The 18,777-nt window shown below is 41.1% G+C and overlaps 1 protein-coding gene across 1 annotated transcript; it reads left to right on the forward strand.

Annotated features, from left to right (window-relative positions):
- The first annotated feature begins 13,325 nt into the window (after positions 1-13,325).
- LOC112084490 lies at positions 13,326-16,569 on the forward strand. The gene is made up of 9 exons (XM_024153636.1): positions 13,326-13,883; positions 13,954-14,163; positions 14,428-14,877; positions 15,132-15,550; positions 15,627-15,708; positions 15,854-16,035; positions 16,132-16,144; positions 16,190-16,401; positions 16,473-16,569. Exons 1-9 carry the CDS (start codon positions 13,326-13,328, stop codon positions 16,567-16,569), a joined length of 2,223 nt encoding a protein of 740 aa, XP_024009404.1.
- The last annotated feature ends 2,208 nt before the right edge of the window (positions 16,570-18,777 follow it).

Raw genomic sequence — 18,777 nt, forward strand, 5'->3', positions numbered from 1 at the left:
GGTGTGGCAGATCATCTCTCACGCATGAGGGTTGAAGACGATGTACCCATAGACGATTTCCTGCCAGAAGAGAATGTATACTATGTGGAAACCGAGTTCCAGAGCAGGTTTGACGAAGAATTGCAGGTTCTTCGAATTGGGGAAACGTTAGTGTCGAGCGACACCACCACTAGTGTCGCGCGTCACCTTGCTCAGCCGAACACAGAGACCTCTCCAATTCGAAGCAGACTTCCCGAGATCAGTTCAGCTGCTGTATCTGCCACCCAACGTCCTTGGTATGCTGATATTGCCAATTATCTCGCTGCAGAGGCTGAGCCTGAGAACTTTAAAGGGTATGCGAAGAAGAAGTTCCTGAGAGAGCTACGAAGATATCATTGGGATGAGCCATACCTGTACAAGCACTGTTCTGATGGGATTTACAGAAGATGCATTGCAGAGTCAGAAGTCCCAGATGTGCTGTTTCACTGTCATGGGTCGGAATATGCTGGACACTTTGCGACATTCAAAACAGTGTCTAAGGTTCTTCAAGCAGGCTTTTGGTGGCCTATCATGTTTCGCGACGCGCATGCTTTCATCTCGCAGTGCGATGCTTGTCAGAGGAGAGGAAAGATCAGCAAAAGACATGAGATGCCACAGAATTTCATCCTTGAGGTTGAGGTATTCGATTGCTGGGGTATCGATTTCATGGGTCCTTTTCCCTCTTTGTATGGGAACAAGTACATCCTGGTTGCTGTTGATTATGTTTCAAAGTGGGTCGAAGCCATTGCTAGTCCCACCAACGATTCCTCAGTGGTTCTTAAGATGTTCAAGACCATCATCTTTCCTCGATTTGGAGTGCCTCGAATTGTTATAAGTGATGGTGGTTCTCACTTCATTAACAAGATTTTCGAAAAACTCCTCAGGAAACATGGAGTTCATCATCGAGTTACAACTCCTTATCACCCTCAGACGAGTGGACAAGTCGAAGTCTCGAATCGTCAGATTAAGGAGATCCTGGAGAAAACATTGGGCAAAACTCGAAAGGATTGGGCTGCGAAGTTGGACGATGCACTCTGGGCGTACATGACAGCGTTCAAAACACCTCTAGGCACCACACCTTTCCACCTGCTATATGGAAAGCCCTGTCACCTCCCAGTGGAAATCGAACACAAGGCAGCTTGGGCGATAAAGCTGATGAATTTTGACATCAAGTCTGCTGCAGAAAGGAGACTGATACAGCTGAATGAGTTGGACGAAATCAGGCACCACGCCTATGAGAATTCGAAGTTGTACAAAGAGAGGACCAAGGCGTATCACGATTCAAAAATCCTCTTCAGGAAATTCGACCCGAATGATCAGGTACTTCTGTATAACTCTCGTTTGCAATTGTTTCCTGGTAAACTTCGTTCTCGATGGTCAGGTCCTTTCATAGTCAAAGAGGTTCGCCCCTATGGTGCCATTGTCCTCCTCACACCAGATGGCAGCAGGGAATTCACAGTGAATGGACAAAGAGTGAAGCATTACTGGGCCAAAGCTGAGATTCCGGAAGGACATATTGTTCCTCTGGATGGTGCCCCTCCTGCCTGACTGACCATCCAGTCAAGCTAATGACTTTAAACAAGCGCTTGGTGGAAGGCAATCTACTGGTGAGTCTGTAAATAAGTCTTTTGTTTTAGTAATTTTCGTTTTTCTTTTCGTCTTTTAGGTGAAACAGGGCTGGTGTCGAGCGACACCATACTCGGTGTCGCCTGTCACTTGATTTTCTCTATTCAAAAAAAAAAAAAAAAATTAGGACCTCGCTTAACCGGATTTTCATAACCGGAGTGGAATCGAGAGCGGATCGGGCACGAGGAAATACCATTCCCACTTTGCAAGTGTCGCGCATCACCACCCTTGGTGTCGCTCGCCACTCACATACAGGTAAGTTCCCTCTTTCCCACGTTTATTGAAAACCCTCACCCTCGCACTCTTTTCCCCCTTCCTCCTCGCCGCACTCGACACTTTCGCCATACCCACCCTCACCAAAACCCAAATTACTCAAATCTTCACCGATTTGAGTGATTCCAAAGCCTAACCTCATCAGATTTTCACCCTCTACCTGTTTCTCTCATCGATTTTCCATTTAAACAAGGTACACACTTCGAATCTCCACTTTTTCGATTTCGGTACCTCACGTATGTTTGTTGAAATTACTCTTTGTGGGTTGATGCTGTGCTCGATTTTACCTATGGCGATCCATTTAGGGCAGATTTCGACCACCCCCATGCGCTTTACACGGTTCATTTGGCTAGATTTGAGAAATTCATTCTTCATGCCAACTTTACTTCGAAAAATTTAAGGGTGTGAAATTTTTTTTGGAATTAGGGAGATTTCTGAATGCATGTGTAGCTGGAATCATTGCTGTTGCTCCTTAGGCTTGCTGGAGCAAATCGATTGTGCTATACATATTCGCTGAATTGAGATTCTGTTCTTTTGTTGGTTTGCTCTGTTTCTTCTTTTGCAGATGCCTCCACGCAAGCGACAATGCAGGGACGCCGCCTCCAGTTCACAACCTCCAGTCGAAGTAACCTTCCAACTCGGGGACCACGTCGAAGTTTTGGATGGTGACATGTGGCAACGTGCAACCGTCAGCGCTGTACTCGCACGATCTCGCTACATGGTCAAATTCCTTGACTCCCAGGAGTTGCAGGTGTTCCCGACATCCCATCTTTGCCCTGCTGCACCGCCACAAACCTCCGCCTCACCACCACCATCGCCTCCTGCAATCTCTGATTCACCAGACGAGAGGATTAGGCGCCCTTGGCCTAAACGGGAGAATTTGCGCATTCCAACACGCAGGATCTGGGACGAGCCACCTCGAGCTGTTGCTGAGAGCGTTGAGTGTCTACACAGGCCGATTTCAGATGACTGGGATGATTACGACACTTTCTTCTACAACGCCTGGTTGAATGTGAAGCTACTCCCCACCAGGTTTTTGGACATTCTAGATATGCGGCGTTTGGGTTTAGATTCTGAGCTCCTGCGTTTGTTGACGAAGATTGGATTGGGATCTATGGCTACCAGACCCTACGATCTGTTTCCTGACCTTGTTCGTCAGTTCCTAGCCTCTGTTCGCATCTACTACACCAACGAACATGCTCCGAACGCCCAGGAAGGCACTCTGACCTTCATGATCCGCGGAGTTCGTTACAGGCTTCCTTTTCGCGACCTGTGTGCCATATATGGGTTTCGCAAGGACCTCCCGAGAGTCAGCCTTCCTACTCAGATGTTCGATGTGCAGGATTTCTGGTCCCATTTTGGGAATGGACGCTATGATTCGAAGACTACGTCCCAGACCGACGTGCGCCACCCTGTTCTGCGATGCCTCCTCCGTGTCCTAGGCAACACCATTCAGTGCAAGTCGACTCCGAGTAAGATGCGTCTCTCTGAGTTGGCTCTTCTCTATGTATGCATTTGTGATTTGACAGATAGTGAGCATTACCGGAGTTCCGCGCACGCTACTGACGTCAACATGGGAGCCGTTTTCGCTCATCACTTGGTTTCCTTGCAAGCCAAGCCTTTTTCTGGAGCAGGTACGACGCAGCGGACTGACTCTGTTGGTAGCTTGCTGACCCCTATATTCCAGCATTTTAGGATCAGCACGGAGAACAGCACCATTGTCACGACTCGCCGAGCTATTGATTTGGATCACCTGCGCCACGCCTCTTGGATCAACCACAACCATCAGTGGTCTTTTCGCACTGCAGCTGGCTCCTTCCGGATTCAGCTCCCTGATCTTGCACGCACTGACATAGGCACCGAATGCGCTGCGCTTCGTTTCATGCCGGAGAGGAGAGTCTTGATTACTGTGTCTCGCGGTTCTTCTTCCAGAGCTCGTGCTTCCACTTCCGAGGATGACCAGACACCTCGCTCCGCAGGAACCCCAGTACCTCTCCCAGATCTTCCCACTGAGCCAGAGGTTCCCATGGAGGCTGCTGCTTTCCAGCGGTATGTAATTCAGAGTTTTCAGAGCATCTGGAGTGCCATCGCTACTCTCTCTCGCTGCGGATGTGTTCGCCCTACTAGCCCGCGATCTCGCTCACCCACACCATCTGATGATGCTACTACTAGCGATGAGGACTAGTTCCTTTGTCATTCCGGTTCTGTTTTCGTTTCTTTTGTTTTTCTTATCTTTTCTTTTCGTTTGTTTGAGTCTGTTGTGTCAGCTACACCTGTTGTGCGACTTTGTTGGATTTTTGCTTCTATGGGTTGTATTGTTACTACTAACTTCTCTCTGAGTGATCTGACAGTGCTAACATAGATGATTCTCTATCCTTTTTGGTGGACTCGCGTGTCTCTGATTGCGACGATTGCTCTCTGCACTATGGTGTCGCGCGACACCATCATTGGTATCGCTCGTCACCATCCTTGCACTTTCGACCTCAGCTTATTTTCATCTGAATCTGAGCTGTGTGTTGGTCGACCTAACTGAGTAGTAAGATATTCTAACCCATTGCATTCACCCTTCTGACTTTCTCTTTTGTCACCAACTTCGGATTTGATTACACTGGGGATAGTGTTATTCAAGTCTGGGGGAGGTCGTTGCTGACATTGTGTTTTGTTTTTCTTAGAGTCAGTTGTGTCAAATTGTTTTTGAGTCAAAACCTGTTGGAGATTATGATGCTTTTCCTGGAATTATTGTGTTGACCTTTCATCTAAGTGACCACTGCTGCAGATTCAGTCTAGATCCGACTAATGAAAAATCCAAAGGCTGACCAGTTGACTAGAGGCGCCCATGTTTCCAACAGAATCCACTAACCTGAGCTAAGTTCTGAACTTCACTTTTAACTCGTTGATGTGACTAAAGCCTTAGAGCTTGATTCCTCGTTCGTACTTGATCAATGAAAGCCTGTGTGAAATTTAATGTTGGTGTTTCTCTCCCTGTGACGAGCTAAGAAGAAGAAAAAGAAAGAAACGAAAAGGGCAAAAAGATTGAGATGATTTTCGCTTAGGAGTGAAGGGCTAGGAATGTTTCCAATGATCCCATTATTTCACTTCTAAGTTGGAATGATCACACAAAGGAAGGAAGTGAGGGGTAGGAATGTTTCCCATGACCCCACTATTCGCTGAAAACCTTTGATACAAAGTAAGGGGACAACTCGGGGACTCGATGGCAAACACCATCAGTACTCGCAGCTTTATCTTTATCGAGTATATGCCATAAAAAGGAGAAAAGAAAAAGATGATGAATGTGCGAAAAGAATAAGTCTGGGGGAGAGAAAAAGTACCAAAGTGTGTAAGGCTGATTGGTTTGAGTACAGAATGGGAAAGAATCTAGAAGGTTTTGGGCATTGGAATCATCAGTGAGATCCAGCGATGAGGGTTTATGGATAATGTTGTGGAATTTTGGACTTAATCTGGAAGCTGTGAATGTCTGCGGAGAAGTACATGGTGGTTCGATTTGGAGTGATGAAGCAGTAGTTGAGTTGCCGGGTAATCGGTCAAAAGCGATGTTCCAATGAAAGGTTGAATCTCTGTGTTTTCAAACCTCTTTCTCTTATTTGGTGTTCTGTTTGCTTGAGGGCAAGCAAATGCTAAGTCTGGGGGAGTTGATATATCATGGTTTTTATGGTTTTTAACTATGGTATAGGTCTTATTTATAGAGTCTTTTTAGTGTCTTTCGAGTCTTTTGGAGTCTTTTCAGGTCATAGGTACGTTTGGAGCTTAACTGGAGACTTTGGAGCACTTTGGAGCTTAATCAGGATGAAATTCGTCAAGAATGGATTTTGTGCCTTAGTGTCGCTCGACACCATGGAGAATGACGCTCGACACTTGTCAGAGAAATAAGGAAAAGGCGATTTTTGTTTCCTATTTGAAGAAGGAGTTGGGCCCAAACGTTTTCAAGGAAGCCCAAGACGTGTCTTAGAGATATATATAGGATTTTTATTCCCTTTTTACGATTACCTTAGATTTTTGAGAGAGAGATACTCTGAGTTTTTCGGCTTTCGCGATTTCTGAGCTCGGGGAGACAAGTCTGTACTCTGTTCGTTTAGAGAGAAGATTTCGAACCCCTTTATCTATTTCGATTTAATCCATTGCTTTCTATTCATCATGTTTGTTGTTTCAATAATCATGTCTGAGTAGATCACCTGTTAGGTTTAGGGTTAATTAGGGTTTTCTTTGAATGTTTGATTAACTTGCTAGCTAGGGTTCATATCTGTTAGTTCTTCATCTTAAGTTGTTCTTAAAGCTAATTCTGGATTGATCACCTAGAACTTAGACCTTAGGTTGCTTAATTGACACGGAAGTGTAATTGAATAACTGGAAAGAACCTGAGTTGAGCAAAGTAACTATTCGCAAAGGAATTTGGTTTAGATGCTTTGTGGACATATCGAACTTGTGCATTAAGGCTGGTTTAAATCTGTAAGATTTGCAAAGGAATTTGGAATTCTAGGATTTTAACTTAGATAATTCTCACAACGGAAGTTGGTTAATTATAGTTCTGTGTTTCGAGTTCAAGAACCGTGCTTAATATCTGAACCCTGACTTGTTAAGTTGATCCGCATTCATTGATCTCCTGAAAATCACCCTAGACCTATCCTTCATCACATCGAATTTACAACTGTTTTCATTGCTGTTCTATTTACTTCTGTCGCATTACTAATTGTTTCGCATACTTCTACTTAGCGTGACTACAACTACACAAGGTTTATTGAGTGATCTCTAGTCTCTGTGGTTCGACCCCTAGATACTACAACTGCACATCTGTGCTCTTGCAGAGTAGCTTAGAGATTAAACTTTGAGCAGATCAGGAGCTTGTCTTAACATGATGTCCAAGGCAATTGCTTTGAGACTTGGTATTAAACACCTGCGCAGGACAAGAGCAAAGATTAGTCTAGCTGATGATTCCAATGCAACACCTCAAGGAATAACTCATGAAATTCTTTTGAGAATAGGAGATTACATCGTGCCTGTCGACTTCTACATTGTCGAAACGAGAGACGCAACATATCCAGTGATTCTTGGATGGTCTTTTCTAGCAACTTCCGGAGCTATAATGGACTGGCCAAACCGGAGGATTTCATTTGTTAATATCGACAAAGATGTCTTCACAGAAGCTGTCCCATACAACAGAAAAGCAGGAAAACGTTCTGCAACAGAAGAATTTGAAGAAGAGCTTTGGAGTGACGAAGAACCTTCTAGGCAAAGCAAGGAGATGTCGAAAAGGACTTGTCTCAAGACAAGGTCTTCTTCATTGGACTAAGCCACGTCCAACACCAAAAGTCGAGCTAAACGACTTAAAACAGAAACGTTTAATGGGAGGCAACCGATTTAGGTATTGTTTTCTTTAGGATTTTTCTTTCTTTTTCTATTGATCTTTTTCTTTTTCTTAGTTTCAGGTGTTTCTTATAAAACAAAAAAGCCAAAAAAATCAAAAAATCCGAAAAAACCAAAAAGAAGGATGGTCACTGACTGCTCGGCCCAGCAGGAACCAAGGAGAAGCAAGAACGGGCCGCGATATAAGCCTCCGCGGTCGCAGATGCTCTGACCGCGGGAAACACATGTTCGACCGCGGCCGCGGAAAGACGTGGCCGAGCACCGGTTTGCCGCGGTCGCGTGGCTTCTGACTGCGGCAAATGGTCGTTGAGATCAAACCCGACCCCAAACCACCCACTTCACCTCATTTCACCTCACCAATCCCCACTCCACCTCATTCATCACCCTCCACCACCTTCATCCCCACCTTTCACCTTCCCAAACCTCTTCGAATGAATCCGGTTCATCTCCACCAGCATCCCGGATCCAGGTAATTTCTCTTTGGCCTTACCAATTCGATTATCTATGCATTTTTCTCATCCAATCTCGACTTGTTTCACACTGAGGACAGTGTGAATTAAGTCTGGGGGAGGATTTCATCCCTCTCTAACCACGTTTCTCTCATGAGTCTTGCATTATCTACACATTTTGCATTTTCCTTAAAGTTTTTCAAAATTGGTTTTCAAAACAAAATACGTTTTAAAGGGAATGGTGAACATGAATCAATGATAGTTGACTGTGTGCTTTTAGACTGTTCCTAGTGACATGCTCATTCATGATTTATGACTAGACTAGGCGGTAGCTAAGCACATTTGAAACGAAGTACCCCAGAGGAATTTGAATGATTTCGATTTAGATGAAGGAATACACTAGTTCTGTTTTATTTGGACCTAACTTGGACTTAATTTCCTCATTGATACATTAGACCAGGGAAACGAATCATATATTCAAGACTCCTTTATCCTTTTACCACTCTATGTTGATCCTGAATGGCTAGTTCATCTTTAGCTAGTTCCCCACCTTAACCAATCCTCTTTCAAACCACATGCACTCTTGTTTTCTATTGTCTTATATGCAGATAAGTGCCAAAACGTTGGAGAGAAAGAGGAACGACGCAGTTTTCAGTCACCAAGGACAGAGACCTGTGATTTGCCGGAAAAGTTCCCGGAAGGACTCAACACAAGAGGAAGCTCAGTTTGCGTTAGAAAAATCTCAAATTTTGGTACAATCTCGTCCTCTAGTCTATCTCTCTTTAAAAGGTATTTCCTTTCGTTCAAAAAAAAATCCGAAAATAAGAAAAGAATGAAAATAAAAGCCTTAGAGAGTCTAGAGAGGTCGAATTTTAAGTCCAAAGGCAACTGGAGTTCGATTTTATGGAGTTTTGGAGATCATTTTCTGATTCCCGGAAAGAATCTAAGTCTGGGGGAATATCTGTTCACAACAAAGGAGGAAGGATTATGCAACATTTGGCAAGAAGAAGTGACTGAAAATTGCGGTCATCAACAGGTCCTTATCACTCTTGCGGTTTTGCATATTATCTTGCATCCTCCAGATTCATCAGGTAACCTAAAACACTTTAACTCCACCACTTAAACAGCCCTTTTAATGCCAAACGCTGTCTACCCTAGATGATGTCTTTAATGAGAACTCACTATTGAACTTAATGAATGTAGAGAGCTAGTTGACTGTAATCAAGATTTAGATTGTTTAAGTTTTGCATGACGGAAAATGTGGACTAGTATCTTTTGTGTATTGGTGAGAATTTTCTAGACTAAGTTGTGGATTGATGCACTATCTTTGGTCCTAGTTTAGGAGTTCATGTCTCTGAGATTTGTGCATTCCCTATTTTTTGTTTTCACTTAACCACTTTAGACTTTTGCTTTGTTTGAGGACAAACAAAGGTTTAAGTCTGAGGGAGTTGATAACACCATATTTTGACCACTTTTATGGATCATTTTGAAATACTTTTTTTATGTCTTTAATTGCTTTTAAGTACTTTATTACGTTTTTCTAGTATTTGTAGGTCCAACACTCTTTTCAAGAAACTTAGGGAAAAACTTAACAAAATGGATAGAAGACCAGATTTCAGCTCAGAGTCAAACCGTCAGAAGTTCACCCCCGATTGAAGGCCTTCTCACCGTCTGATCCAGCTAAAATTTGGAGATCTTGAAGATGGAAGTACAAGCTTTCCAGCACACTTTACAGCTTGGCAATCCAACGGTTCAGTCAAAAGATACGCGAAGAGCAAGATGTCCCATAAACCAGCCGGCAAACGTTTCTACCCGCGGCCAACAGGCCATTCCCCGCGGTCACAACCACCGCGACCGCGGCCAGCCACCCATTCCCCGCGGTCACAACCGACCGCGGCCAGCTAACTCCGACTCTGAAGGCCCATTTCTGAAGCCCATATCATTTTACCTGCCTTGATTCCGGAACCCTAGCCCTAGAGATGTCTTGAGCACTATAAATACATGTTTTAGGAACCCTAATTCGTATCACCTCATATGCTCTTATTATTTTAGAATACTTTTTAAGTTTTAGGTTTTAAGGAGAGAGAGATTTGTCTCTTGAACCCTTGTTCTTTCTTTTTCAATTTCGGTTTCTATTCTACTTTTTAATACTATGTTTTTGATTTCGTTTATCATGTCTGAGTAGTTTTATTGTTGGGATTAAGGGATTTTCGATAGGGATATATATGTTCGGTGAGGATTCCATTGGCTATTGAGGCGAATCTTAGAACTTTTTCTTCTGAATTTGTTTTTACTGCATGAGAGTAGCGTCATGAACTACAATCTGATCCAGATGCTTGGTGACACGAAAGTGTTCATCCGGTGTCAGATCTAGTTTGGGAGAGCAAAACAAACATAGGAGTGGAAACCTACTGGTCAGGGTTGAGAGAGATAATTATCTATGATAACGACAGTGGCGTATTCATACGTCCGTGACTCCAGTTCGAAAAGATTAAGCTAAGATCTTATCAAATTTACTCTCTAGCAATGATTTGAATCGTTCGTACCCCTGAGAAAACTTCCCTGAACCCCAGTGCCTCTTTTCTTATAGATTTACACCGATTTTCATTCAAGCTTTAATCTAGTTTCTTTACTCTTTTCAATCGATTTTCACTTAGCAATTAGGTTTAGCCGTTTTTCTTGTTTTTATCCTTTTTCGTTAAGTTTAATTATTAGGTCATTTTAATTCCCGTAGTTTCTCTTTAAAATTTGTTTTTACGTTTTAAACACACCACCAAAACCCTCACAAAACTCGCCTGGTTCTAGACTTCCTTACTTTATATTTCTTTCGAAGGCTTTTGCAGGAAAGATCCTCCTTCCCTGTGGATTCGATCCCTAAGTACTACAATCGATCAGCTGTGCACTTGCGGCTATTGATTTCATTTAGGGTAAAACTTGACATCCTCACGACACACCGCATCATCATTACACCAACTTTAGATTACAACGACAAATTTATATTGAGATTAAAATCATAGATTTTACAACTAATTTTTATACAAATATAAAAGTGTACCTTTTGTCCACAAGAAGACTTTGTATGACAATATTAAATTTACAAATTACAAATTGCTGGTTTAAAAGAAAACCAAACTCTGATTCCTAATAGAGCAACTAAAAAATAAAAATAGAGCAACGTTTCTCTAATCAATTCTTCAAAACCAATAAAAATGTCAATCTAAATGAATACTTCTGCGTCATATGCTTCAAATCTTACTCCATTTTATCCATATTTTTTTTCTTCAAAATCAAGCAATTTTTCCGATTCATATTCACGAATTGTGGCTTATAATATTTACTAAATCAATAAGAGTCTAGAATTTCTAACTACAAAAAAGAGTGTTTTACATCACTTATTTTTTATATTTACATCAGTTTTAAGTGATGTAAAAGAATTTTGCATCATTTAAATAAGTGATTCTGAAAGTGGTGATGCAAATAGTTTGCATCAGTTATAGAAAATTTTACATCGATTTTTAGAATCGAGGTTACTATGTATCATTTGCAAGAAAATGATGTTAATACTTACATCAGTTAATTTAATCGATGCCAATATTTGTTACGGTTATAATAACTGATGTCAAATGATACATCATTTGATAATAATTGATGCTAACAACTATATCACTTATAAGTTATAACAAATAATGTCAATATTTATATCATTTGTGTGTAATTGATGTTAATATTTGTTACGGTTAACATAAATGATGTCAAATGATATCTCGTTTGTTAATAAATGATACTAATAATTGTCTCACTTATAAAAAATGATGTCACTATTTATATCATTTATGTATAATTGATGTGAAAATTAGCATCAGTTACCAGAAATGATCGTAATAGTTATATCACATATAACAATCGATGCATAAGCATCTTGTGGTTTGCATCATTTTATAGAAAAATGACGTTAATCTAATTTCCACCTTTCTAATTTCCGTTGGTATCATCTCCCATTTCCTGATAAAAAACGGGGTTTTTGCTAAAAATAACTCAAAACTTGACTTTGAATACAAAAGTAAACCCCTGAAAAAACATTTGGCAGAAATAACCTAAAGGGGTAGTGAAAAGACCATTTAATCCTCTATGAGTAAACAAAAAACGGAAGTCATAATTACCGTTTACACCCTAACGAAGTCTACTAAAGGGAAAAAGAAGTCTAATAGTAGACTTCATTTTATCGAAATGAAGTTTACTAAGTAACTAAATCTGTAAATTTAATTTTAAATTTTTAAAAAAATTATTTTGGTATCAAATTTACATTCATAAATTCCGTAATCGTAACCCAAATGTACATAAATTATTTTTTGATATTGCTAAACGGAAATGTATGTTTTTAAACTAAGTAGAAGTAAATTTATAATTTAGGTTTTAAAAGTTATAGACTTCTATATTGAAGTCTACTAAACCGAATAAAATAACCTAACCGAAATTTTAACCGAACTTAAACCAGGAATAACTTCCCTTAACCAAGAAAAATTGCCTGTAACCGGGTAAATTTACCTAGACCCGTAAAATTAGTAACCCTAACCGAAAAAAACTTACCCGAACCGTACAGAATTACCAGACTATATATACGAATTTTACAGATCCCGTTAAAAAAAAAATCGTCGAAAGTTCGTGTAAAAAAAAAAAGTCGAAGGCGATTTCTGTTTCTCTGCTCCGGCGCCGCCGACATACAGAACCGCCGCCGATAAACTCGTTCAGGCAAGTTTTCTTTCTCCAACCACACCCCCATGCTTCCCTACTCCTCCGTATTCATCACCTTTCCGTTTTCGTAACCACCAGTTTCCAGATCTGAAATTAGGGTTTTTTTTTTTGCAGATCTGCTTTCGCTGTTGGAGGTTAATGTCATTTCCTGCCTCAAAACGGTTAGTAGATATTGTTCCGAAGTTATATACTTAGCAATTCTTATATTTCTTCTGTCTTCCTGTAATTTTGTCCGTCGGGTTTGAGTTAGATCTGTCTGTCGGGTTTTTTTTCCCAGATCTGGTTGAATTTTCTCGACGCCAGCTTCATCTAATAACGGCGGTAAACACTATAAACTTTGTAGATTCCATTTGGATGATTTGTTTTAGTAGACTTCATATACAGTATTTATCATGTATTGATTGCTTCGGTTGGGTTCAGTAGACTGCATATGCAGTATTTATGATGTTTTGATTGCTTCATGTGGATTCCGTTGACTTAATATACTGTTTTTTTATGTTAAAATTGCTTCGGTTGGCTTCAGTAGACTTCTCGACTCGGATTGTACTTAGAATGTGAAAGTAGACTTCATTATGTGAAAGTAGACTTCATTATGTGAAAGTAGACTTCATTATGTGAAAGTAGACTTCATTTTGAAAAAGTAGACTTCATTTTGAAAAAGTAAACTTCGTTTTGAAAAAGTAGACTTCATTTTGAAAAAGTAGACTTCAGTTTGAAAATGTAGACTTCATTTTGAAAATGTAGACTTCATTCGTGTACAGTTTCAAACCGTACTAGTTTTTCTCATTAAAGCTTTGTTACCGTTGATGCAGAAATCTGTGTTAGATAATGGTGGCCTCTGAATTCCCTAGAAGACTGTACACCAAAGGGTTTGAGCCAGCCCCGGATAAAAGCATCGGCTATTATTCTGATGATTATAGGCTGGTACCTGCACTAAAGTCAGCTCTACAAGAGGATGAATGGGAAGAGATTTACGAGTCACCGTTGGGTGTCTTTTTAAAGTTCCACGACTTGGATTTTGGTTGGGCTTCTAGGCTGGTGCACCACATGCTGACCTTTCAGATAGTTTGCAAGCAGAGGTACGAGATATGGAGCCTGATTGGTACCAATCCAGTTCGGTTTTCATTGCATGAGTTTGAGGAGATCACCGGACTCAACTGCGGGTACGTGGATGACTTGGCTTTAACTGATCTTACGCTTTCCGATGACACGCGTGCATTTTGGGAGCTAATGGGGGTCGATGCCGAGTCGGGCCCAAGCACTATCGAAATTATTGAAGCCTGTTCCAACTGCTCATCATGGTCTCAGGATGATAGGCTGCGGTTGGGTTATCTTGGGATCTACGCTGGTTTCATAGTGGCAACGAGACCTGGCTTATCCACAAATGTTAACCATGCCAGACTAGTGATGGATCTCGAAGGTTTTAAGGAGTCCATGGGAAAGAATTGCTTTTCAGCATTTGATCAAGTCTGTTAAGGAGAAAGATCTCAGCAAAAACATTCATATAGAAGGATTTGTGCAAGCTCTTCAAGTGTGGGTGTACTATGCTCTGCCGGATTTTGCTGCTGAATTTGGCGAACCATTGCCAAATGATATTCAACCTCTTCCGCTGGCTTACAAAGGATCAAGAGGACGAAAGAACGTCAAAGCCAACATGCTAAAACAGGTATTGTATTAGTGTAGTAGACTTCTATGTAGTAATGAATTTTCAAAGTAGACTTCAGAAGTAGACTTCATGTGTTGACTTCAAGAGTAGACTTCTATGGTAGACTTCAGGAGTAGACTTCAGGAGTAGACTTCATAAGTAGTTTTTCGAGGCTTCATATGGCTAGTAATTCATTTACTTATTGTGTTTTTCTAGGCTCGCATACAGTGCTGCGTGGCTAAGGACTTGGCGGATATGTTTCCCGTGTGAGATGATGACGAACAGGATCCAGATATTGTCAAGATTGTCAATGCAATCCATGACCCCCATTTCAAGTTCTCAAAAAATCATTGGCCTTTGGAAGGTGTTTTGGGTGCACACATCGTCAAGGCAGAAGCCAGAAAGAGGAGCCTTCCCTCAGATGAATCAAGTCGCAAGAGACCCTACACAGCATCTGCCTCTGCCGCCTCATTCGTTGGTGATGAAGGGGTCGGAGTTGTCGCTACTATGAAAGCACACTTCAACCAATGCTTCAAAAGCTTTTCAACCAAGATGCTGAATGGTCTTGGTAGCTGTGAAAAGCAGATCAAACTTCTCACCGTGAAGGTTGAATCTGTAGAGCGCGCGGTAGAGGAGTTGACTACAGGGTCGGCGAAGCACACTGAGGAAGAGGTTAAAGACAATGTAGAACCAACCCAGCAGCAGGGCGGCACTGGATCCAAGAAGCATGAAGGGGTTAGTACCAAAAACCCTCCGCCTATACGAAAACATTACATGCGAACAAGATCACACAAAGTTAGGAACAGTTAATACTAATGTCGTTTGAATTCGAACATGTTTACTACTGTTATGTACCATGTGAGATTATTTATTTATGTTTTAAAAACTAGTTGTTTACAATTTTCATACTATGATGAAACATGTTACTAAATTATAGCATTGGTGTAGTCATTTGTATATTCATGCCTGTTTGTTACAATAAACTGCAGAGTAATTCAGATAAAGATGATGCTCCGATGAAAGATAATGTCAACGTTGGTGCGTGTGAGAGTGTTAACGACCCCGGGGATGCAAAAGGAAAGAAGGCTTCCATGAAGGAAGAAGAGGCCCCAGAGCCTAGTTTTTGTGAAATTGACCCGAAGATGTGTGATGTTGACTTCGACGCGGTTGCACTAGCCAAAAATGCCAAAGCCAGAGCAGCGGCTCAGTTAGTTGCTCGAGCAACGAGTGCCAGATACCGACAGCTGGCTGCGACACAGAAGAGTCCGTTCTTAGGAAACAGCACCGCAAAGTCCATCATTCCATCGTCTGCATCTCACTCCGGGCGTGTCCGTGGATATGATCTTTTCGATCAAACCGGTGTCAAGGCGAAGCAAACCACTCTAATGAACTTTCTGAAATCAAACCCGTAAGTAGACTTCTATACGTATGTAAGTAGACTTCCTCGTAGTATTATTTCCTGTCTCACTTTTTCACTTATACAGTGCCTGGCCAAGACGCCCAAAAAACTCTTCGATCGACTGGTATTACATTCTCCGGACACCGACGAAATGGCTAGCTGATACGGTTAGTGTTTTACTTTCTTATATTAGACTTCATGTTTAGACTTAATACGTAGACCTATTATGTAGACTTATATAGTAGACTTCGTTTGCAGACATTAGACTTCGTTTGCACACTTCACTCATGTCTTATTTTCATTAATGTGCAGCACATGAAAGCTTACATTAACGTACTCAGGCTGCGATTATCCAAGCATCCGGAGTGGTTTGTATCCGACCGGATTTGCTTCCTCAACTCCATGTTTGCTACTGTTTGGAGGCGGGAATACAATGACTTCAAAAACTCTGAGCCGAATGCAGATGGGTCTGGCAAACTTCTACCGCCTGGAGCGTATTTGTACTAAACTGGCGAATTACCTATCTACTGCCAGACTAAGAAGACGTGGGCATATGATGTCGACTATTTGTACTCCATGTTGCACATCAGGGAGGACCATTGGGTAGCTATATGGGTTTCATTTGTGACGAAACATATCACGATATAGGATAGTCATGCGGGAACCAAACATGCATCTGACACCCAAATTGACGAAGCTGTGGAGCCTCTTGCTGTTATGTTACCCTACCTTCTTCAGACCTGTGCACCTGACGATGACAAGTGGAGATTCCCCTACACGCCGTTCACCCATTCACGAGTACCAGGTACGGAGATACCTCAAAACATTCAGAGCGGTGATTGCGGAGTGTACTGCCTCAAGTACATCAAGTGTCATGCTTTGGATTTGCCATTTCTCCGGAACTCTGTGATAAAAACATTCGAAAAATCAGGGAGAAAATGGCTGCAGAGATATTTGACGAAATAGTTGCTAGGGGCCATGATAAGCTAGATACAACCGGGCTGGATGTCTATGATAGGAAAGCTTAGTGTTTCCGTTTTTAAAACTAACTTTGATTTTTATGGCAACTTTTGGGCTACTTGCCTAAATTACCTTCAAAGTGATTGGAGGTCATTTTAGCAATTGGTAGATGATAGGTGTGGAAGTTTTTTGGCCACCTATCTTATAATTAAATTGCCAAATATGTTGTATTTTCGTTTAGGATATTGTACTTAAACTGAAGTCTACGACTGAAGTCTTCGACTGAAGTCTACTAAGTTGTAATTGTATTTGTACTGAAGTCTATTAAGTCATTAACATGTTAGTATTTATAATTTTCGAATTAACATAAGCAATTGGTAATGATAGGTGTGGAAGTTTTTTGGCCACCAATCTTATAATTAAATTGCCAAATATGTTGTATTTTCGTTTAGGATATTGTACTTAAACTGAAGTCTACGATTGAAGTCTTCGACTGAAGTCTACTAAGTTGTAATTTTTTATTTATAATTGGAAAAAGTGTATACAGAAAAAGTGTATCGAAATGAAAATACAACAGAGTACACTTCTATTGTAGACTTCATTTTATCGAAATGAAGTCTACTAAGTAATTAAATCTGTAAATTTATTATTTAGGTAGGAGTAAATTTATTATTTAGGTTTTAAAAGTTGTAGACTTCTATATTGAAGTCTACTAAACCGAATAAAATAACCTAACCGAAATTTTAACCGAAATTAAACCGGGAATAACCGATAGTGTACACGGAAAAAGTTTATTTAAAATCAGTAATTTATTTCTACAAACAAAGTCTACAAACGAAATCTACTAAAGAAGTCTACTATAGTCATGTAAACATATAAGTAAACAAAAAAAACATAAAACATGGAGTCAACTAATTTCAACACAGCCATTCATTTGCAAATCCAAGAATTGTTTTTCAGAATATGGCACATTCCAACTTCCAGAAGCAAGGACTGCAGAGTTTGTCACCATATGAGTCGAGGAGGCTTTCATCATCCATCCAGTGCTGGTTTGGCAGATTCATACAAGCACAACTCCTTGATTGTGCCTTATAAAAAACATGGAAGACCGGTTCGTGAAATGCGTCAGGCTTCTTATAAGTGGTCGGACACCTATTTATGTGCTGCATAGTCTTTCTCATCTTCGTTGCCTCTGCCGGAACTATACCACGAATGTGGTTAAATACATCATGGCTACCATCCATGGTTAAAGAGAACATAACCATGGAGTAAGTAGCCATGAGGCATCCTCCATTTGATGACACCTTTATTAAGTCAAATCCTTATTAGATGAGTTTAGCTCAACTTACACAATTCGATAGGGTATGACCAAGTTGCTTGCATTGGGAGCAGCTGTATACTTTGTGCAGCTTCTTTGGCTTCTTGCTTTTCCTCCTAGCAATTTCTAGCCATGATTGCCACCGAGACTTCTTCCGTCTGCCTGGTGCGCGGCGAATGTCTGGTGGCAGACATATTGATGTTAGGCCTCCTTGGACCTCTGAAATTTGGGGATATATGTTGGCAGAGTATGCGGCAAACAAGTAGTTTTTTGAGTAAGTCGGACATACAAGGGAATCCACAGCTATCCCACCGGCTAATGCAGCTGCAATAGCATGTGAACATGGGATCTTCTCGATATAAAACACACCACATTCACACATTCCATGTTCCAAATCAACAATACAATTCCTGGTTCCTCCTTTCACATAATATCTCCAAGTGTCAATTCGGTCCACCTCCATTGCATCTGCATAATGTCCACGAATCGCCAGCAAATACTCCACTCCCCGAGTATTATGTGTTGTGAGACTCAAAGCATCCTCTCTGTGTTTTAAAACCACCGACCGAGCTTCTCTCGTATGAAATCCAAGAGGAATGAAATGGGATAGCCACAGGCCTTTTTAAGTGCAGCATTTATAGACTCTGCAACTTTGCTAGTCTTAATATTGTATCTGTCTCCAACAAAATGAACTCGGGACCAAAGAGAGACATCGGCTTCTTCCAAATAGTCAGCAAGGTTAGGCTTGATCTGTCTCAGCTCCGCCATGTACCGGTTGTAGTCATAGAGGTTGTAAGCATAAGCCACACGTTTAACCAAGTACAGCAACTGCTTCCCCCTAAACTTTGTTACTATGTTATGTTGTAGATGGTAGTAGCATATCCCTCGTTTTGCCCATGGGAAAATAGTTAGACAAGCTTTCTTAATAGAAATATGTCTGTCAGAAACAATCACCAAA

Source organism: Eutrema salsugineum, unplaced genomic scaffold (genome assembly GCF_000478725.1).
Source record: "Eutrema salsugineum unplaced genomic scaffold, Eutsalg1_0 scaffold_4, whole genome shotgun sequence".
Lineage (NCBI taxonomy): Eukaryota > Viridiplantae > Streptophyta > Magnoliopsida > Brassicales > Brassicaceae > Eutrema > Eutrema salsugineum.

Coding starts and splice junctions, on each gene's coding strand:
- LOC112084490 (XM_024153636.1), top strand. CDS start 13,326: ATGGTGGCCTCTGAATTCCCTAGAAGACTGTACACCAAAGGGTTTGAG. Junction 15,709..15,853: donor CGAAATGGCTAGCTGATACG/GTTAGTGTTTTA, acceptor ATTAATGTGCAG/CACATGAAAGCTTACATTAA. Junction 16,402..16,472: donor TGCGGAGTGTACTGCCTCAA/GTACATCAAGTG, acceptor TCGAAAAATCAG/GGAGAAAATGGCTGCAGAGA.